The sequence below is a fragment of the Oncorhynchus kisutch genome, linkage group LG7 (assembly GCF_002021735.2).
Source record: "Oncorhynchus kisutch isolate 150728-3 linkage group LG7, Okis_V2, whole genome shotgun sequence".
NCBI classification, from domain to species: domain Eukaryota; kingdom Metazoa; phylum Chordata; class Actinopteri; order Salmoniformes; family Salmonidae; genus Oncorhynchus; species Oncorhynchus kisutch.
This window is the reverse complement of record NC_034180.2, coordinates 56,621,903-56,646,095: the sequence shown is the minus strand read 5'-3', so window position 1 is coordinate 56,646,095 and position 24,193 is coordinate 56,621,903. Positions and strand designations below refer to the sequence as shown.

The following is a 24,193-nucleotide window of genomic DNA, read 5'->3' as shown; positions in this document are numbered from 1 at the left end:
AATATTGGTGGATTCAACTAATAAAAGACAACCGGGACAAGAGAGGTCCAGGACCTGAAGAACAGTTTGTAGGTCAGCTGAATGAGTTGAAACAGGAGAACGGCAAGTTGACAGCAATCTCTCTAAGTCATTGAGAGAGGAAATCAGTTCGGTGTGTGAATCCATGATAACAATGACAGATAAATCAGTCAAGGGACGATCAAGGTGGAACAACATGGTTGTGGACAGAATAGCAGAATCTCCACATGAGACCTGGACGGAGTCTGAGGACAAAGTGAGGGAAATGATCTCTGAGAAATTGAAGCACAGGAAGATTCAGGTGGAGTGCGCCCACAGGACGTAAAAACCCACCACCGGCCCAGGTGACAAGCCCAACTTGAGATGAATCTTCCTCAACGAGGACTATCCTAAAGCTGTCTGAATGACCCGAAGCAGAAATAAAGGGTCAAATCGGGGCAATGTAAAGGGGGTACGAGCAACCCCTTCCTCCACGCCGTCCTCTGACTTGGCATCGGAAGGTCTACCGTCTCCTGAAGACCCCCTCTTGTCATCTTTCAACAAGAAAATTATTTTTCTCCTAAAACCCTCCCTGACTTGTAACACAAGCTCAGCCTTTAGGGCTTTCTCAGGGACTAAGAGACCATAATGGTCAGCTACAGCTAAAAGGTCTACTTTCCTCAGCCAACCAATCAACAGAGGGCGCTTCAATAACTGGGAGATGGCTGAGGCAGCCATTTTGTACACTGCAGTCTACTGAACACACAAACTAAACAAGTCCCCCAAACTCACAACCCACCATCGCACCTCAATCACCAATCACAGAGAGCTCAGAGCACCAGGGTCTGGTGGGTTTAATGGAATGACCCCGGATGAGCCCCCATTATGTTACACCTCTGTGAAGAGGGAACACCCTGCTACACTCAACTCCCCGTGGAGTGAAAAAGGTATGGGACTGTAGGTGGAAGTAAAGAGGTATGGGACTGTAGGTGGAAGTAAAGAGGTATGGGACTGTAGGTGGAAGTAAAGAGGTATTGGACTGTAGGTGGAGGTAAAGAGGTATGGGACTGTAGGTGGAGGTAAAGAGGTATTGGACTGTAGGTGGAGGTAAAGAGGTATGGGACTGTAGGTGGAGGGAAAGAGGTATGGGACTGTAGGTGGAGGGAAAGAAGTATGTGAATGTGAATGTAGGTGGAGGGAAAGAGGTGTGTGACTGTAGGTGGAGGTAAAGAGGTATGTGACTAGGTGGAGGTAAAGAGGTAAGGGACTGTAGGTGGAGGGAAAGAGGTATGGGACTATAGGTGGAGGGAAAGAGATAAGGGACTGTAGGTGGAGGTAAAGAGGTATGTGACTGTAGGTGGAGGTAAAGAGGTATGTGACTGTAGGTGGAGGTAAAGAGGTATGGTACTTTAGGTGGAGGTAAAGAGGTATGTGACTGTAGGTGGAGGTAAGTGACTGTATGTGGAGGTAAAGAGGTATGTGACTCCAGGTGGAGGTAAAGAGGTATGGGACTGTAGATGGAGGTAAAGAGGTATGTGACTGTAGGTGGAGGTAAAGAGGTATTGGACTGTAGGTGGAGGTAAAGAGGTATGTGACTGTAGGTGAAGGTAAAGAGGTATGGGACTGTAGGTGGAGGTAAAGAGGTATGGGACTGTAGGTGGAGGTAAAGAGGTATGTGACTCCAGGTGGAGGTAAAGAGGTATGTGACTCCAGGTTGAGGTATAGAGGTATGTGACTGTAGGTGGAGGTAAATAGGTATGTGACTGTAGATGGAGGTAAGTGGCTGTAGGTGGAGGTAAAGAGGTATGTGACTCCAGATGGAGGTATAGAGATATGTGACTGTAGGTGGAGGTAAAGAGGTATGGAACTGTAGGTGGAGGTAAAGAGGTATGGAACTGTAGGGGGAGGTATAGAGGTATGGGACTGTAGGTGGAGGTAGGTAAAGAGGTATGGGACTGTAAGGGGAGGTATAGAGGTATGGGACTGTAGGTGGAGGTAAAGAGGTATGGGACTGTAGGGGGAGGTATAGAGGTATGGCACTGTAGGTGGAGGTAAAGAGGTGTGGGACTGTAGGGGGAGGTATAGAGGTATGTGACTGTAGGTGGAGGTAAAGAGGTATGGAACTGTAGGTGGAGGTAAAGAGGTATGTGACTGTAGGTGGAGGTAAAGAGGTATGGAACTGTAGGTGGAGGTAAAGAGGTATGGAACTGTAGGTGGAGGTAAAGAGGTATGGAACTGTAGGTGGAGGTAAAGAGGTATGGGACTGTAGGTGGAGGTATAGAGGTATGTGACTGTAGGTGGAGGTAAAGAGGTATGGAACTGTAGGTGGAGGTAAAGAGGTATGGAACTGTAGGTGGAGGTAAAGAGGTATGGAACTGTAGGTGGAGGTAAAGAGGTATGGAACTGTAGGTACGGGTAAGGATGACAGAGGCAGAGAATATCACCGTTTACTGGGAATTTATTTCCTTACACGGTAATGTGGGAAAAAGGGGCTGGACAGAACCAAATCAAAGAAAGTAAAAGTTTTAGTCCCCTTTCCTACCTTACCTGCCTACCCACTACTTACCTAACCTACCCTCTCCTACCTTACCTGCCTACCCACTACTTACCTAACCTACCCTCTCCTACCTTACCTACCTACCCACTACTTACCTAACCTACCCTCTCCTACCTTACCTGCCTACCACTACTTACCTAACCTACCCTCTTCTACCTTACCTGCCTACCCACTACTTACCTAACCTACCCTCTCCTACCTACCTTACCTGCTTATCCACTACTTACCTAACCTACACTCTCCCACCTTACCTGCCTACCCACTACTTACCTAACCTACCCTCTCCTACCTTACCTGCCTACCCACTACTTACCAAACCTACCCTCTCCTAACTTACCTGCCTACCCACTACTGCAGGTGGAGGTAAAGAGGTATGTGACTGTAGGTGGAGGTAAAGAGGTATGGTACTTTAGGTGGAGGTAAAGAGGTATGTGACTGTAGGTGGAGGTAAAGAGGTATGTGACTGTAGGTGGAGGTAAGTGACTGTATGTGGAGGTAAAGAGGTATGTGACTGTAGATGGAGGTAAAGAGGTATGTGACTGTAGGTGGAGGTAAGTGACTGTATGTGGAGGTAAAGAGGTATGTGACTGTAGATGGAGGTAAAGAGGCTGCAGGAGTCTGTAATTGAAGACAGCTGTATCCCCTGAGACCATAGACCATCCTCTGTCATAGACCAGACTCTGTCATAGACCAGACTCTGTCATAGACCGTCCTCTGTCATAGACCATCCTCTGTCATAGACCAGACTCTGTCATAGACTGTCCTCTGTCATAGACTGTCCTCTGTCATAGACCAGACTCTGTCATAGACCGTCCTCTGCCATAGACCGTCCTCTGCCATAGACCGTCCTCTGCCATAGACCATCCTCTGTCATAGACCAGACTCTGCCATAGACCAGACTCTGTCATAGACCGTCCTCTGCCATAGACCAGACTCTGCCATAGACCATCCTTTGTCATAGACCAGACTCTGCCATTGACCATCCTTTGTCATAGATCATTCTCTTTCATACCCTTTCGCAGTATGCCACGTGTGACCTGTTAACCTCTTAGACTAGTGTCCTGTGGGTTATAACATGTTCTAAGAGGTTATCGATAGAGCATGTTATAACCCACAGGACACACGTCTAAGAGGTTATAGATAGACTAGTGTCCTGTGGGTTATAACATGCTCTAAGAGGTTATAGATAGACTAGTGTCCTGTGGGTTATAACATGCTCTAAGAGGTTATAGATAGACTAGTGTCCTGTGGGTTATAACATGCTCTAAGAGGTTATAGATAGACTAGTGTCCTTAATCAGAAGTAACTGTTGACTTATTTTGTGTGTGTGTGTGTGTGTGTGTGTGTCCAGTATTGTCAGTGTAAAGGAAACCAGGCTAACATCTCTAGTGGCCAACATCTTCATCGGTATGTCAGTGTTTCTGCTACCGGTTCCTCTCCAGTGGATCCCCAAACCTGTCCTCTACGGACTCTTCCTTTACATCGCCCTGACATCTATAGACGGGAACCAGATGTGTGACCGCATGGCCCTGCTCCTTAAAGAACAGGTTAGTGACCCCAATGCCCTGCTCCTTAAAGAACAGGTTAGTGACCCCAATGCCCTGCTTCATAAAGAACAGGTTAGTGACCACAATGCCCTGCTTCATAAAGAACAGGTTAGTGACCACAATGCCCTGCTTCATAAAGAACAGGTTAGTGACCACAATGCCCTGCTCCTTAAAGAACAGGTTAGTGACCACAATGCCCTGCTTCTTAAAGAACAGGTTAGTGACCACAATGCCCTGCTTCATAAAGAACAGGTTAGTGACCACAATGCCCTGCTTCATAAAGAACAGGTTAGTGACCACAATGCCCTGCTTCATAAAGAACAGGTTAGTGACCCCAATGCCCTGCTCCTTAAAGAACAGGTTAGTGACCACAATGCCCTGCTCCTTAAAGAACAGGTTAGTGACCACAATGCCCTGCTTCTTAAAGAACAGGTTAGTGACCACAATGCCCTGCTTCATAAAGAACAGGTTAGTGACCACAATGCCCTGCTTCTTAAAGAACAGGTTAGTGACCACAATGCCCTGCTTCATAAAGAACAGGTTAGTGACCACAATGCCCTGCTTCTTAAAGAACAGGTTAGTGACCACAATGCCCTGCTTCATAAAGAACAGGTTAGTGACCACAATGACCTGCTTCATAAAGAACAGGTTAGTGACCCCAATGCCCTGCTCCTTAAAGAACAGGTTAGTGACCACAATGCCCTGCTCCTTAAAGAACAGGTTAGTGACCACAATGCCCTGCTTCATAAAGAACAGGTTAGTGACCACAATGCCCTGCTTCATAAAGAACAGGTTAGTGACCCCAATGCCCTGCTCCTTAAAGAACAGGTTAGTGACCACAATGCCCTGCTCCTTAAAGAACAGGTTAGTGACCACAATGCCCTGCTTCATAAAGAACAGGTTAGTGACCACAATGCCCTGCTCCTTAAAGAACAGGTTAGTGACCACAATGCCCTGCTTCTTAAAGAACAGGTTAGTGACCACAATGCCCTGCTTCTTAAAGAACAGGTTAGTGACCACAATGCCCTGCTTCTTAAAGAACAGGTTAGTGACCACAATGCCCTGCTTCATAAAGAACAGGTTAGTGACCCCAATGCCCTGCTTCTTAAAGAACAGGTTAGTGACCACAATGCCCTGCTCCTTAAAGAACAGGTTAGTGACCACAATGCCCTGCTTCTTAAAGAACAGGTTAGTGACCACAATGCCCTGCTCCTTAAAGAACAGGTTAGTGACCACAATGCCCTGCTCCTTAAAGAACAGGTTAGTGACCACAATGCCCTGCTTCTTAAAGAACAGGTTAGTGACCACAATGCCCTGCTTCTTAAAGAACAGGTTAGTGACCCCAATGCCCTGCTTCTTAAAGAACAGGTTAGTGACCACAATGCCCTGCTTCTTAAAGAACAGGTTAGTGACCACAATGTCCTGCTTCTTAAAGAACAGGTTAGTGACCACAAGGCCCTGCAGGTGTGAACAGGTGATTTTGGGCAGTGCCACACATTCGCCACAGGGCTTTTGGTGGGTTACTGTAATGGCCTCAGGGCTTTTGGTGGGTTACTGTAATGGCCACAGGGCTTTTGGTGGGTTACTGTAATGGCCACAGTGCTTTGCAGATCAAAACAACGGTAGGACCCTGTAGGCACAGTTTAAACCTGCAGATCTTTTGGAGACCACCGACCAACAGATGTTAAATCAGTAAAGAAGTTAATTGTTCTCTCTCTTCTCCCTCTCTTCTCCATCTCTCTCCCTCTCTGCTCCCTCTCTCTCTCTCTATCTCTCTCTCACTTTCTCACTGTCTCTCTCTCTTCTACCTCTCTCTCTCTCTCTCTCTCTCTCTCTCTCTCTCTTTTCCCACTCTCTCTCTTCTCTCTCTCTCTCTGCTCCCTCTCTCTCTCTCTCTCTCTCTCTGCTCTCTCTCTCTCTCCCTCTCCCTCTCTTTGCTCTGCTCTCTCTCTTTCTCTGCTCTCTCTCTCTCTCTCTCTCTGCTCCCTCTCTCTCTGCTCTCTCTCTTCTCTCTCTCTCTCTCTCTCTGCTCCCTCTCTCTCTCTCTCTTCTCTCTCTCTCTCTCTCTCTCTCTCTGCTCCCTCTCTCTTTGCTCTGCTCTCTCTCTCTCCCTCTCTCTCTGCTCCCTCTCTCTGCTCTCTCTCTTCTCTCTCTCTCTCTCTGCTCCCTCTCTCTTTGCTCTGCTCTCTCTCTCTCTCTCTCTCTCTGCTCCCTCTCTCTCTCTCTCTCTCTCTCTCTCTCTCTGCTCCCTCTTTCTCTCTCTCTCTCTCTCTCTCTCTCTCTCTTTCTCTTCTCCCTCTCCTATCTCTAGACGTCCTACCCACCCGCCCACTACATCCGTAAGGTTCCCCAGAGGAAGATCCACTATTTCACGTTTCTCCAGATGATGCAGCTACTGGTGCTGTGTGGCTTTGGCATGTCCCCTCTACCCTACATGAAGATGGCATCCCTCTCTTTATGGTACTGCTTATACCTATCAGGTACAACACAGTGTATAATATGTTCCTCCATCATGTACAGTAGACTACAGACAATATGTTCCTTCATCATGTACAGTAGACTACAGACAGACAATATGTTCCTCCATCATGTACAGTAGACTACAGACAATATGTTCCTTCATCATGTACAGTAGACTACAGACAGACAATATGTTCCTCCATCATGTACAGTAGACTACAGACAATATGTTCCTCCATCATGTACAGTAGACTACAGACAATATGTTTCCTCCATCATGTACAGTAGACTACAGACAATAGGTTCCTTCATCATGTACAGTAGACTACAGACAGACAATATGTTCCTCCATCATGTACAGTAGACTACAGACAATATGTTCCTCCATCATGTACAGTAGACTACAGACAATATGTTCCTCCATCATGTACAGTAGACTACAGACAGACAATATGTTCCTCCATCATGTACAGTAGACTACAGACAATATGTTCCTCCATCATGTACAGTAGACTACAGACAGACAATATGTTCCTCCATCATGTACAGTAGACTACAGACAATATGTTCCTCCATCATGTACAGTAGACTACAGACAGACAATATGTTCCTCCATCATGTACAGTAGACTACAGACAATATGTTCCTCCATCAGTACAGTAGACTACAGACAGACAATATGTCCTCCATCATGTACAGTAGACTACAGACAATATGTTCCTCCATCATGTACAGTAGACTACAGACAGACAATATTTCCTCATCATGTACAGTAGACTACAGACAGACACTATGTTCCTCCATCATGTACAGTAGACTACAGACAATATGTTCCCCTCCATGTACAGTAGACTACAGACAATATGTTCCTCCATCATGTACAGTAGACTACAGACAATATGTTCCTCCATCATGTACAGTAGACTACAGACAGACAATGTGTTCCTCCATCATGTACAGTAGACTACAGACAATGTGTTCCTCCATCATGTACAGTAGACTACAGACAATATGTTCCTCCATGTACAGTAGACTACAGACAATATGTTCCTCCATCATGTAACAGTAGACTACAGACAGACAATATGTTCTCCATCATGTACAGTAGACTACAGACAGACAATATGTTCCTCCATCATGTACAGTAGACTACAGACAGACAATATGTTCCTCCATCATGTACAGTAGACTACAGACAGACAATATGTTCCTCCATCATGTACAGTAGACTACAGACAATATGTTCTCCATCATGTACAGTAGACTACAGACAATATGTTCCTCCATCATGTACAGTAGACTACAGACAGACAATATGTTCCTCCATCATGTACAGTAGACTACAGACAATATGTTCCTCCATCATGTACAGTAGACTACAGACAGACAATATGTTCCTCCATCATTTACAGTAGACTACAGACAATATGTTCCTCCATCATGTACAGTAGACTACAGACAGACAATGTGTTCCTCCATCATGTACAGTAGACTACAGACAGACACTATGTTCCTCCATCATGTACAGTAGACTACAGACAATATGTTCCTCCATCATGTACAGTAGACTACAGACAGACAATATGTTCCTCCATCATGTACAGTAGACTACAGACAATATGTTCCTCCATCATGTACAGTAGACTACAGACAGACAATATGTTCCTCCATCATGTACAGTAGACTACAGACAATATGTTCCTCCATCATGTACAGTAGACTACAGACAATATGTTCCTCCATCATGTACAGTAGACTACAGACAATATGTTCCTCCATCATGTACAGTAGACTACAGACAGTATGTTCCTCCATCATGTACAGTAGACTACAGACAGACAATATGTTCCTCCATCATGTACAGTAGACTACAGACAGACAACATGTTCCTCCATCATGTACAGTAGACTACAGACAACATGTTCCTCCATCATGTACAGTAGACTACAGACAATATGTTCCTCCATCACTTTGAGATATCAGCTGATGTACGAAGGGCTATATAAATACATTTGATTTGATTTGATTTTGATTAGATACATGTTGGACAAAACCCACTTAGTCGATGATGGCTCCGAAAGCCTTTTGGACTGGGTCTGTGGACTTTTTCATCAGACAGACAATATGTTCCTCCATCATGTACAGTAGACTACAGACAATATGTTCCTCCATCATGTACAGTAGACTACAGACAGACAATATGTTCCTCCATCATGTACAGTAGACTACAGACAATATGTTCCTCCATCATGTACAGTAGACTACAGACAGACAATATGTTCCTCCATCATGTACAGTAGACTACAGACAATATGTTCCTCCATCATGTACAGTAGACTACAGACAGACAATATGTTCCTCCATCATGTACAGTAGACTACAGACAATATGTTCCTCCATCATGTACAGTAGACTACAGACAGACAATATGTTCCTCCATCATGTACAGTAGACTACAGACAGACACTATGTTCCTCCATCATGTACAGTAGACTACAGACAATATGTTCCTCCATGTACAGTAGACTACAGACAATATGTTCCTCCATCATGTACAGTAGACTACAGACAATATGTTCCTCCATCATGTACAGTAGACTACAGACAGACAATGTGTTCCTCCATCATGTACAGTAGACTACAGACAATATGTTCCTCCATGTACAGTAGACTACAGACAATATGTTCCTCCATGTACAGTAGACTACAGACAATATGTTCCTCCATCATGTACAGTAGACTACAGACAGACAATATGTTCCTCCATCATGTACAGTAGACTACAGACAGACAATATGTTCCTCCATCATGTACAGTAGACTACAGACAGACAATATGTTCCTCCATCATGTACAGTAGACTACAGACAGACAATATGTTCCTCCATCATGTACAGTAGACTACAGACAATATGTTCCTCCATCATGTACAGTAGACTACAGACAATATGTTCCTCCATCATGTACAGTAGACTACAGACAGACAATATGTTCCTCCATCATGTACAGTAGACTACAGACAATATGTTCCTCCATCATGTACAGTAGACTACAGACAGACAATATGTTCCTCCATCATTTACAGTAGACTACAGACAATATGTTCCTCCATCATGTACAGTAGACTACAGACAGACAATGTGTTCCTCCATCATGTACAGTAGACTACAGACAGACACTATGTTCCTCCATCATGTACAGTAGACTACAGACAATATGTTCCTCCATCATGTACAGTAGACTACAGACAGACAATATGTTCCTCCATCATGTACAGTAGACTACAGACAATATGTTCCTCCATCATGTACAGTAGACTACAGACAGACAATATGTTCCTCCATCATGTACAGTAGACTACAGACAATATGTTCCTCCATCATGTACAGTAGACTACAGACAATATGTTCCTCCATCATGTACAGTAGACTACAGACAATATGTTCCTCCATCATGTACAGTAGACTACAGACAGTATGTTCCTCCATCATGTACAGTAGACTACAGACAGACAATATGTTCCTCCATCATGTACAGTAGACTACAGACAGACAACATGTTCCTCCATCATGTACAGTAGACTACAGACAACATGTTCCTCCATCATGTACAGTAGACTACAGACAATATGTTCCTCCATCACTTTGAGATATCAGCTGATGTACGAAGGGCTATATAAATACATTTGATTTGATTTGATTTTGATTAGATACATGTTGGACAAAACCCACTTAGTCGATGATGGCTCCGAAAGCCTTTTGGACTGGGTCTGTGGACTTTTTCATGTGAATATTAAAATCATCAAAAATTTGACTTCTCACTAACTGACTTCACACTAACTGACTTCTCACTAACTGACTTCCCACTAATTCTTCTTCCTGTTTCAGGAACTGTGTTCTTCCTCACATCATCGAGGCTAAATACCTGGATATCATGGATGCCCAACACATGTAACTACAGACACAAGACAAAAACATTTAACAGACCAACAAATGTAACAACAGACACAGACCAACACATGTAACAGACCAACACATGTATCTACAGACACAGACCAAGACGTGTAACTACAGACACAGACCAGCACATGTAACAGGCCAACACATGTATCTACAGACACAGACCAATACATGTAACTACAGACACAGACCAGCACATGTAACTACAGACACAATACAACAACATTTAACAGACCAACACATGTAACCACAGACACAGACCAACACATGTAACTAAAGACACAGACCAACACACGTAGATACAGACACAGACCAACACACGTAGATACAGACACAGACCAACACATGTAACTACAGACACAGACCAACACATGCAACTACAGACACAAGACAAAAACATTTAACAGACCAACACATGTAACTACAGACACAGACCAGCACACATAACTACAGACACAGACCAACACACGTAGATACAGACACAGACCAACACATGTAACTACAGACACAGACCAACACATGCAACTACAGACACAATACAAAAACATTTAACAGACCAACACATGTAACTACAGACACAGACCAGTACATGTAACAGACCAACACATGTAACTACAGACACAATACAAAACCATTTAACAGACCAACACATGTAACTACAGACACAGACCAGTACATGTAACAGACCAACACATGTAACTACAGACACAGACCAACACATGTAACTACAGACACAGACCAACACACGTAGATACAGACACAGACCAACACATGTAACTACAGACACAGACCAACACATGCAACTACAGACACAATACAAAAACATTTAACAGACCAACACATGTAACTACAGACACAGACCAGCACACATAACTACAGACACAGACCAACACATGTAGATACAGACACAGACCAACACATGTAACTACAGACACAAGACAAAAACATTTAACAGACCAACACATGTAACTACAGACACAGACCAGCACACATAACTACAGACCAACACATGTAGATACAGACACAGACCAACACATGTAACTACAGACACAGACCAGTACATGTAACATACCAACACATGTATCTACAGACACAGACCAACACATGTAACATACCATCAAATGTAACTACAGACATAGACCAACACACGTAACAGACCATCAAATGTAACTACAGACACAGACCAACACATGTAACAGACCAACACATGTATCTACAGACACAGACCAACACATGCAACTACAGACACAAGAGAAAAACATTTAACAGACCAACACATGTATCTACAGACACAGACCAACACATGTAACAGACCATCAAATGTAACTACAGACATAGACCAACACATGTAACAGAGCATCAAATGTAACACCAGACACAGACCAACACATGTAACAGACCAACACATGTAACTACAGACACAGACCAGCACATGTAACAGACCAACACATGTATCTACAGACACAGACCGACACATGCAACTACAGACACAAATAAAACATTTAACAGACCAACACACGTAACTACAGACACAAGACAAAAACATTTAACAGGCCAACACGTGTAACTACAGACACAGACCAACTCATGTAACAGACCAACACATGTAACACAACCAACACATGTAACTACAGACACAGACCAACACATGTAACAGACCAACACATGTAACTACAGACACAGACCAACACATGTAACAGACCAACTCATGTAACAGACCAACACATGTAACAGACCAACACATGTAACAGACCAACACATGTAACAGACCAACACATGTAACAGACCAACACATGTAACAGACCAACACATGTAACTACAGACACAGACCAACACATGTAACAGACCAGCACATGTAACAGACCAACACATGTAACTACAGACACAGACCAACACATGTAACAGACCAGCACATGTAACAGACCAACACATGTAACAGACCAACACATGTAACAGACCAACACATGTAACAGACCAACACATGTAACAGACCAACACATGTAACAGACCAACACATGTAACAGACCAACACATGTAACAGACCAACACATGTAACAGACCAACACATGTAACAGACCAACACATGTAACAGACCAACACATGTAACTACAGACACAGACCAACACATGTAACAGACCAACACATGTAACAGACCAGCACATGTAACTACAGACACACACCAGCACATGTAACTACAAACACAGACCAACACATGTAACAGACCAACACATGTAACTACAGACACAGACCAACACATGTAACCACAGACACAGACCAACACATGTAACTACAGACACATACCAACACATGTAGCAGACTATCAAATGCAACTACAGACACAGACCAACACACATAACTACAGACACAGACCAACACATGTAACCACAGACACAGACCAACACATGTAACTACAGACACAGACCAACACATGTAGCATACTATCAAATGCAACTACAGACACAGACCAACACACATAACTACAGACACAGACCAACACATGTAACAGACCATCAAATGCAACTACAGACACATACCAACACATGTAACTACAGACACAGGCCAACACATGTAACAGACTAACACATGTAACTACAGACACAGACCAACACATGTAACAGACCAACACATGTAACAGACCAACACATGTAACTACAGACACAGACCAGCACATGTAACTACAGACACAGACCAGCACATGTCACTACAGACGCAGACCAACACATGTAACTACAGACACAGACCAACACATGTAACTACAGGCACAGACCAACACATGTAACAGACCAACACATGTAACTACAGACACAGATCAACAGATGTAACAGACCAACACATGTAACACATGTAACAGCACATGTTACACATGTAGATACACTTGTAGATACAGACACAGACCAACACATGTAGATACAGACACAGACCAACACATGTAACTACAGACACAATACAAAAACATTTAACAGACCAACACATGTAACTACAGACACAGACCAGTACATGTAACAGACCAACACATGTAACTACAGACACATACCAACACATGTAACTACAGACACAGACCAACACACGTAGATACAGACACAGACCAACACATGTAACTACAGACACAGACCAACACATGTAACTACAGACACAGATCAACACATGTAACAGACCAACACATGTAGATACAGACACAGACCAACACATGTAACAGACCAGCACATGTAACACATGTAACAGCACATGTTACACATGTAGATACACTTGTAGATACAGACACAGACCAACACATGTAGATACAGACACAGACCAACACATGTAGATACAGACCAACTCCTGGATAAAAGGACTGTGATTTGTTTTCCATCCATCCACACAGGTGAAGCACTGGAACAAAGGGATGGAGGGAGAGGTGAAAGAGAGAGAGAGAGGTGCCCATCAGGACCTTTATGGACAGACAGATTAGGTGTCTCCTCTCTCTACCAGCAGGAACAGGTCTGGACCAGCACCATGTGATCAAAAACCAGGACCAGAACTCTGTTCCACCTCTTCTCTCCACAGCATCTCACAACTCCAGTCCAGTGCCATAAAGCTCCATTCCTGCATTTGTATTATTCTCTGTTGTTGGTCTGGTTTGTTTATGTAAGGTTGTGCCATGACTGGCTTGGCGACATGTAGGACCTCAGAGATTTGCCACAGTTTCCCTCTAGTGCTGATTTCTCAGTGACTCTGATATGGTGATAACATTTAGAAAAACATATAACTGAGTGGGAATGCAACAATTGGCATGCCTTCACACAGACACAACCTCTCTCCCTATCTATCACTCTCTCCCTATCTATCACTCTCTCCCTATCTCTCTCTCGCTCCCTCTCTCTCTCATTCTCTCGCCCTGTGTGTCTCTCTCTCGCCCTGTCGCTCTCTCTCTCGCCCTGTCTCTCACCCTGTCTCTCTCTCTTGCCCTGTCTCTATCTGCCTCTCTTTCTCTCTCTCCCTATCTCTCACTCTCTCCCTATCTCTTTCGCCCTGTCTCTCTCTCTTTCGCCCTGTCTCTCTCTCTTTCGCCCTGTCTCTCTCTCTGGCGCTGTCTCTCTCTCTCTCGCCCTGTGTCTCTCTCGCCCTGTGTCTCTCTCTAGCACTGTGCCTCTCTCTTGCCCTGTCTCTCTCTCCCTCTCTCACCCTGTCTCTCACTCCCTATCTCACCCTGTCTCTCACTCCCTCTCTCACTCCCTATCTCACCCTGTCTCTCACTCCCTCTCTCACTCCCTATCTCACCCTGTCTCTCACTCCCTCTCTCGCCCTGTCTCTCTCTCCCTCTCTCGCCCTGTCTCTCTCTCCCTCTCTCGCCCTGTCTCTCTCTCCCTCTCTTACCCTGTCTCTCACTCCCTATCTCACCCTGTCTCTCACTCCCTCTCTCGCCCTGTCTCTCACTCCCTCTCTTACCCTGTCTCTCACTCCCTATCTCACCCTGTCTCTCACTCCCTCTCTCGCCCTGTCTCTCTCTCCCTCTCTTACCCTGTCTCTCACTCCCTCTCTCGCCCTGTCTCTCACTCCCTCTCTCGCCCTGTCTCTCACTCCCTATCTCACCCTGTCTCTCACTCCCTCTCTCGCCCTGTCTCTCACTCCCTATCTCACCCTGTCTCTCACTCCCTCTCTCGCCCTGTCTCTCTCTCCCTCTCTCGCCCTGTCTCTCTCTCCCTCTCTCGCCCTGTTTCTCTCTCCCTCTCTTACCCTGTCTCTCACTCCCTATCTCACCCTGTCTCTCACTCCCTCACTCACTCCCTCTCTCGCCCTGTCTCTCTCTCCCTATCTCACCCTGTCTCTCACTCCCTCTCTCGCCCTGTCTCTCTCTCCCTCTCTTACCCTGTCTCTCACTCCCTATCTCACCCTGTCTCTCTCTTCCTCTCTCACCCTGTCTCTCACTCCCTATCTCACCCTGTCTCTCACTCCCTATCTCGCCCTGTCTCTCACTCCCTATCTCGCCCTGTCTCTCACTCCCTATCTCACCCTGTCTCTCTCTCCCTCTCTTGCACTGTCTCTCACTCCCTATCTCGCCCTGTCTCTCACTCCCTATCTCACCCTGTCTCTCACTCCCTCTCTTACCCTGTCTCTCACTCCCTCTCTCGCCCTGTCTCTCTCTCCCTCTCTTACCCTGTCTCTCACTCCCTCTCTCGCCCTGTCTCTCACTCCCTATCTCACCCTGTCTCTCACTCCCTCTCTTACCCTGTCTCTCACTCCCTCTCTCGCCCTGTCTCTCTCTCCCTCTCTTACCCTGTCTCTCACTCCCTCTCTCACCCTGTCTCTCTCTCCCTCTCTCGCCCTGTCTCTCTCTCCCCCCTCCCTTAAGATAAGTAATATTTATGTAAGGCGACACCACAGAACAGAATTATAGTTTAACATTGATTTGATTGTGAATATAGTATATCATAGTAATATACACATGTTTTAGATGTTTTAAGAAAGGTTTATTTTGATAAATAATAACGATGTGGATCTCATCAATATTAATGTATGTGCTCATTTGTTCCTGACTTTGAAGGAGTAACATGAGCCTGTCTTGATGTTTTACAAATATATACTTTGAAGGAGTAACATGAGCCTGTCTTGATGTTTTACAAATATATACTTTGAAGGAGTAACATGAGCCTGTCTTGATGTTTTACAAATATATACTTTGAAGGAGTAACATGAGCCTGTCTTGATGTTTTACAAATATATACTTTGAAGGAGTAACATGAGCCTGTCTTGATGTTTTACAAATATATACTTTGAAGGAGTAACATGAGCCTGTCTTGATGTTTTACAAATATATACTTTGAAGGAGTAACATGAGCCTGTCTTGATGTTTTACAAATATATACTTTGAAGGAGTAACATGAGCCTGTCTTGATGTTTTACAAATATATACTTTGAAGGAGTAACATGAGCCTGTCTTGATGTTTTACAAATATATACTTTGAAGGAGTAACATGAGCCTGTCTTGATGTTTTACAAATATATACTTTGAAGGAGTAACATGAGCCTGTCTTGATGTTTTACAAATATATACTTTGAAGGAGTAACATGAGCCTGTCTTGATGTTTTACAAATATATACTTTGAAGGAGTAACATGAGCCTGTCTTGATGTTTTACAAATATATACTTTGAAGGAGTAACATGAGCCTGTCTTGATGTTTTACAAATATATACTTTGAAGGAGTAACATGAGCCTGTCTTGATGTTTTACAAATATATACTTTGAAGGAGTAACATGAGCCTGTCTTGATGTTTTACAAATATATACTTTGAAGGAGTAACATGAGCCTGTCTTGATGTTTTACAAATATATACGTTGAAGGAGTAACATGAGCCTGTCTTGATGTTTTACAAATATATACGTTGAAGGAGTAACATGAGCCTGTCTTGATGTTTTACAAATATATACTTTGAAGGAGTAACATGAGCCTGTCTTGATGTTTTACAAATATATACTTTGAAGGAGTAACATGAGCCTGTCTTGATGTTTTACAAATATATACTTTGAAGGAGTAACATGAGCCTGTCTTGATGTTTTACAAATATATACTTTGAAGGAGTAACATGAGCCTGTCTTGATGTTTTACAAATATATACTTTGAAGGAGTAACATGAGCCTGTCTTGATGTTTTACAAATATATACTTTGAAGGAGTAACATGAGCCTGTCTTGATGTTTTACAAATATATACTTTGAGGAGTAACATGAGCCTGTCTTGATGTTTTACAAATATATACTTTGAAGGAGTAACATGAGTCTGTCTTGATGTTTTACAAATATATACTTTGAGGAGTAACATGAGCCTGTCTTGATGTTTTACAATATATACTTTGAAGGAGTAACATGAGCCTGTCTTGATGTTTTACAAATATATACTTTGAAGGAGTAACATGAGCCTGTCTTGATGTTTTACAAATATATACTTTGAAGGAGTAACATGAGCCTGTCTTGATGTTTTACAAATATATACTTTGAAGGAGTAACATGAGCCTGTCTTGATGTTTTACAAATATATACTTTGAAGGAGTAACATGAGCCTGTCTTGATGTTTTACAAATATATACTTTGAAGGAGTAACATGAGCCTGTCTTGATGTTTTACAAATATATACTTTGAAGGAGTAACATGAGCCTGTCTTGATGTTTTACAAATATATACTTTGAAGGAGTAACATGAGCCTGTCTTGATGTTTTACAAATATATACTTTGAAGGAGTAACATGAGCCTGTCTTGATGTTTTACAAATATATACTTTGAAGGAGTAACATGAGCCTGTCTTGATGTTTTACAAATATATACTTTGAAGGAGTAACATGAGCCTGTCTTGATGTTTTACAAATATATACTTTGAAGGAGTAACATGAGCCTGTCTTGATGTTTTACAAATATATACTTTGAAGGAGTAACATGAGCCTGTCTTGATGTTTTACAAATATATACTTTGAAGGAGTAACATGAGCCTGTCTTGATGTTTTACAAATATATACTTTGAAGGAGTAACATGAGCCTGTCTTGATGTTTTACAAATATATACTTTGAAGGAGTAACATGAGCCTGTCTTGATGTTTTACAAATATATACTTTGAAGGAGTAACATGAGCCTGTCTTGATGTTTTACAAATATATACTTTGAAGGAGTAACATGAGCCTGTCTTGATGTTTTACAAATATATACTTTGAAGGAGTAACATGAGCCTGTTTTGATGTTTCACAAATATATACTTTGAAGGAGTAACATGAGCCTGTCTTGATGTTTTACAAATATATACTTTGAAGGAGTAACATGAGCCTGTTTTGATGTTTCACAAATATATACTTTGAAGGAGTAACATGAGCCTGTCTTGATGTTTTACAAATATATATATCTATATCTGTTTACCTTACATTCTTACATCTGTGTTTACTAGACCAGCAAGAGCATGGAAAACAGTTCCCCAATAACTTACTGTAATTGGGGTGGCAGGTAGCCTAGTGGTTAGAGCGTTGGGCCAGTAACCCAAAAGGTTGACAATAACTTACTGTAATTGGGGTGGCAGGTAGCCTAGTGGTTAGAGCGTTGGGCCAGTAACCCAAAAGGTTGACAATAACTTACTGTAATTGGGGTGGCAGGTAGCCTAGTGGTTAGAGCGTTGGGCCAGTAACCCAAAAGGTTGACAATAACTTACTGTAATTGGGGTGGCAGGTAGCCTAGTGGTTAGAGCGTTGGGCCAGTAACCCAAAAGGTTGACAATAACTTACTGTAATTGGGGTGGCAGGTAGCCTAGTGGTTAGAGCGTTGGGCCAGTAACCCAAAAGGTTGACAATAACTTACTGTAATTGGGGTGGCAGGTAGCCTAGTGGTTAGAGCGTTGGGCCAGTAACCCAAAAGGTTGACAATAACTTACTGTAATTGGGGTGGCAGGTAGCCTAGTGGTTAGAGCGTTGGGCCAGTAACCCAAAAGGTTGACAATAACTTACTGTAATTGGGGTGGCAGGTAGCCTAGTGGTTAGAGCGTTGGGCCAGTAACCCAAAAGGTTGACAATAACTTACTGTAATTGGGGTGGCAGGTAGCCTAGTGGTTAGAGCGTTGGGCCAGTAACCCAAAAGGTTGACAATATCTTACTGTAATTGGGGTGGCAGGTAGCGTAGTGGTTAGAGCGTTGGGCCAGTAACCCAAAAGATTGACAATAACTTACAGTAATTGGGGTGGCAGGTAGCCTAGTGGTTAGAGCGTTGGGCCAGTAACCCAAAAGGTTGACAATAACTTACTGTAATTGGGGTGGCAGGTAGCCTAGTGGTTAGAGCGTTGGGCCAGTAACCCAAAAGGTTGACAATAACTTACTGTAATTGGGGTGGCAGGTAGCCTAGTGGTTAGAGCGTTGGGCCAGTAACCCAAAAGGTTGACAATAACTTACTGTAATTGGGGTGGCAGGTAGCCTAGTGGTTAGAGCGTTGGGCCAGTAACCCAAAAGGTTGACAATAACTTACTGTAATTGGGGTGGCAGGTAGCCTAGTGGTTAGAGCGTTGGGCCAGTAACCCAAAAGGTTGACAATAACTTACTGTAATTGGGGTGGCAGGTAGCCTAGTGGTTAGAGCGTTGGGCCAGTAACCCAAAAGGTTGACAATAACTTACTGTAATTGGGGTGGCAGGTAGCCTAGTGGTTAGAGCGTTGGGCCAGTAACCCAAAAGGTTGACAATAACTTACTGTAATTGGGGTGGCAGGTAGCCTAGTGGTTAGAGCGTTGGGCCAGTAACCCAAAAGGTTGACAATAACTTACTGTAATTGGGGTGGCAGGTAGCCTAGTGGTTAGAGCGTTGGGCCAGTAACCCAAAAGGTTGACAATAACTTACTGTAATTGGGGTGGCAGGTAGCCTAGTGGTTAGAGCGTTGGGCCAGTAACCCAAAAGATTGACAATAACTTACTGTAATTGGGGTGGCAGGTAGCCTAGTGGTTAGAGCGTTGGGCCAGTAACCCAAAAGGTTGACAATAACTTACTGTAATTGGGGTGGCAGGTAGCCTAGTGGTTAGAGCGTTGGGCCAGTAACCCAAAAGGTTGACAATAACTTACTGTAATTGGGGTGGCAGGTAGCCTAGTGGTTAGAGCGTTGGGCCAGTAACCCAAAAGGTTGACAATAACTTACTGTAATTGGGGTGGCAGGTAGCCTAGTGGTTAGAGCGTTGGGCCAGTAACCCAAAAGGTTGACAATAACTTACTGTAATTGGGGTGGCAGGTAGCCTAGTGGTTAGAGCGTTGGGCCAGTAACCCAAAATGTTAACAATAACTTACTGTAATTGGGGTGGCAGGTAGCCTAGTGGTTAGAGCGTTGGGCCAGTAACCCAAAATGTTGACAATAACTTACTGTAATTGGGGTGGCAGGTAGCCTAGTGGTTAGAGCGTTGGGCCAGTAACCCAAAAGGTTGACAATAACTTACTGTAATTGGGGTGGCAGGTAGCCTAGTGGTTAGAGCGTTGGGCCAGTAACCCAAAAGGTTGACAATAACTTACTGTAATTGGGGTGGCAGGTAGCCTAGTGGTTAGAGCGTTGGGCCAGTAACCCAAAAGGTTGACAATAACTTACTGTAATTGGGGTGGCAGGTAGCCTAGTGGTTAGAGCGTTGGGCCAGTAACCCAAAAGGTTGACAATAACTTACTGTAATTGGGGTGGCAGGTAGCCTAGTGGTTAGAGCGTTGGGCCAGTAACCCAAAAGGTTGACAATAACTTACTGTAATTGGGGTGGCAGGTAGCCTAGTGGTTAGAGCGTTGGGCCAGTAACCCAAAATGTTGACAATAACTTACTGTAATTGGGGTGGCAGGTAGCCTAGTGGTTAGAGCGTTGGGCCAGTAACCCAAAATGTTGACAATAACTTACTGTAATTGGGGTGGAAGGTAGCCTAGTGGTTAGAGCGTTGGGCCAGTAACCCAAAAGGTTGACAATAACTTACTGTAATTGGGGTGGCAGGTAGCCTAGTGGTTAGAGCGTTGGGCCAGTAACCCAAAAGGTTGACAATAACTTACTGTAATTGGGGTGGCAGGTAGCCTAGTGGTTAGAGCGTTGGGCCAGTAACCCAAAAGGTTGACAATAACTTACTGTAATTGGGGTGGCAGGTAGCCTAGTGGTTAGAGCGTTGGGCCAGTAACCCAAAAGATTGACAATAACTTACTGTAATTGGGGTGGCAGGTAGCCTAGTGGTTAGAGCGTTGGGCCAGTAACCCAAAAGGTTGACAATAACTTACTGTAATTGGGGTGGCAGGTAGCCTAGTGGTTAGAGCGTTGGGCCAGTAACCCAAAAGGTTGACAATAACTTACTGTAATTGGGGTGGCAGGTAGCCTAGTGGTTAGAGCGTTGGGCCAGTAACCCAAAAGGTTGACAATAACTTACTGTAATTGGGGTGGCAGGTAGCCTAGTGGTTAGAGCGTTGGGCCAGTAACCCAAAAGGTTGACAATAACTTACTGTAATTGGGGTGGCAGGTAGCCTAGTGGTTAGAGCGTTGGGCCAGTAACCCAAAATGTTAACAATAACTTACTGTAATTGGGGTGGCAGGTAGCCTAGTGGTTAGAGCGTTGGGCCAGTAACCCAAAATGTTGACAATAACTTACTGTAATTGGGGTGGCAGGTAGCCTAGTGGTTAGAGCGTTGGGCCAGTAACCCAAAAGGTTGACAATAACTTACTGTAATTGGGGTGGCAGGTAGCCTAGTGGTTAGAGCGTTGGGCCAGTAACCCAAAAGGTTGACAATAACTTACTGTAATTGGGGTGGCAGGTAGCCTAGTGGTTAGAGCGTTGGGCCAGTAACCCAAAAGGTTGACAATAACTTACTGTAATTGGGGTGGCAGGTAGCCTAGTGGTTAGAGCGTTGGGCCAGTAACCCAAAATGTTGACAATAACTTACTGTAATTGGGGTGGCAGGTAGCCTAGTGGTTAGAGCGTTGGGCCAGTAACCCAAAAGGTTGACAATAACTTACTGTAATTGGGGTGGCAGGTAGCCTAGTGGTTAGAGCGTTGGGCCAGTAACCCAAAAGGTTGACAATAACTTACTGTAATTGGGGTGGCAGGTAGCCTAGTGGTTAGAGCGTTGGGCCAGTAACCCAAAATGTTGACAATAACTTACTGTAATTGGGGTGGCAGGTAGCCTAGTGGTTAGAGCGTTGGGCCAGTAACCCAAAATGTTGACAATAACTTACTGTAATTGGGGTGGCAGGTAGCCTAGTGGTTAGAGCGTTGGGCCAGTAACCCAAAAGGTTGACAATAACTTACTGTAATTGGGGTGGCAGGTAGCCTAGTGGGTAGAGCGTTGGGCCAGTAACCCAAAAGGTTGACAATAACTTACTGTAATTGGGGTGGCAGGTAGCCTAGTGGTTAGAGCGTTGGGCCAGTAACCCAAAAGGTTGACAATAACTTACTGTAATTGGGGTGGCAGGTAGCCTAGTGGTTAGAGCGTTGGGCCAGTAACCCAAAAGGTTGACAATAACTTACTGTAATTGGGGTGGCAGGTAGCCTAGTGGTTAGAGCGTTGGGCCAGTAACCCAAAATGTTGACAATAACTTACTGTAATTGGGGTGGCAGGTAGCCTAGTGGTTAGAGCGTTGGGCCAGTAACCCAAAAGGTTGACAATAACTTACTGTAATTGGGGTGGCAGGTAGCCTAGTGGTTAGAGCGTTGGGCCAGTAACCCAAAATGTTGACAATAACTTACTGTAATTGGGGTGGCAGGTAGCCTAGTGGTTAGAGCGTTGGGCCAGTAACCCAAAAGGTTGACAATAACTTACTGTAATTGGGGTGGCAGGTAGCCTAGTGGTTAGAGCGTTGGGCCAGTAACCCAAAAGGTTGACAATAACTTACTGTAATTGGGGTGGCAGGTAGCCTAGTGGTTAGAGCGTTGGGCCAGTAACCCAAAAGGTTGACAATAACTTACTGTAATTGGGGTGGCAGGTAGCCTAGTGGTTAGAGCGTTGGGCCAGTAACCCAAAAGGTTGACAATAACTTACTGTAATTGGGGTGGCAGGTAGCCTAGTGGTTAGAGCGTTGGGCCAGTAACCCAAAAGGTTGACAATAACTTACTGTAATTGGGGTGGCAGGTAGCCTAGTGGTTAGAGCGTTGGGCCAGTAACCCAAAATGTTGACAATAACTTACTGTAATTGGGGTGGCAGGTAGCCTAGTGGTTAGAGCGTTGGGCCAGTAACCCAAAAGGTTGACAATAACTTACTGTAATTGGGGTGGCAGGTAGCCTAGTGGTTAGAGCGTTGGGCCAGTAACCCAAAAGGTTGACAATAACTTACTGTAATTGGGGTGGCAGGTAGCCTAGTGGTTAGAGCGTTGGGCCAGTAACCCAAAAGGTTGACAATAACTTACTGTAATTGGGGTGGCAGGTAGCATAGTGGTTAGAGCGTTGGGCCAGTAACCCAAAAGGTTGACAATAACTTACTGTAATTGGGGTGGCAGGTAGCCTAGTGGTTAGAGCGTTGGGCCAGTAACCCAAAAGGTTGACAATAACTTACTGTAATTGGGGTGGCAGGTAGCCTAGTGGTTAGAGCGTTGGGCCAGTAACCCAAAAGGTTGACAATAACTTACTGTAATTGGGGTGGCAGGTAGCATAGTGGTTAGAGCGTTGGGCCAGTAACCCAAAAGGTTGACAATAACTTACTGTAATTGGGGTGGCAGGTAGCCTAGTGGTTAGAGCGTTGGGCCAGTAACCCGAAAGATTGACAATAACTTACTGTAATTGGGGTGGCAGGTAGCCTAGTGGTTAGAGCGTTGGGCCAGTAACCCGAAAGATTGACAATAACTTACTGTAATTGGGGTGGCAGGTAGCCTAGTGGTTAGAGCGTTGGGCCAGTAACTCGAAAGGTTGACAATAACTTACTGTCATTTTTCATTTTACATGAGACATTCCTAATTGCAGATAAGACTGCCATTGGTTTGCTAGTGATCATGTCTTGGAATTAATTGACGGAGAACAGAACTTCCGCAACGTTACTTTTGTACCTGCTGGCGGAGCTGGAGTAACACAGCCTTGGGAAGGGAAGTAACACAGCCTTGGGAGGGAAGTAACACAGCCTTGGGAAGGGAAGTAACTCAGCCTTGGGAAGGGAAGTAACACAGCCTTGGGAAGGGAAGTAAAACAGCCTTGGGAAGGGAAGTAACACAGCCTTGGGAAGGGAAGTAACACAGCCCTGGGAAGGGAAGTAACA

At 44.2% G+C, this 24,193-nt stretch overlaps 1 protein-coding gene across 1 annotated transcript in view; it reads left to right on the top strand.

Annotated features, from left to right (window-relative positions):
* Window positions 1–10,514, top strand: part of LOC109893839 (sodium bicarbonate transporter-like protein 11) — a 40,667-nt gene extending 30,153 nt beyond the window's left edge. Inside the window, 4 exon segments of the mRNA XM_031828101.1 lie at window positions 3,906–4,101; window positions 6,413–6,542; window positions 6,545–6,581; window positions 10,448–10,514. Of these exon segments, the coding sequence (XP_031683961.1) occupies window positions 3,906–4,101; window positions 6,413–6,542; window positions 6,545–6,581; window positions 10,448–10,514 (430 nt within the window).
* Window positions 10,515–24,193: the final 13,679 nt, after the last annotated feature.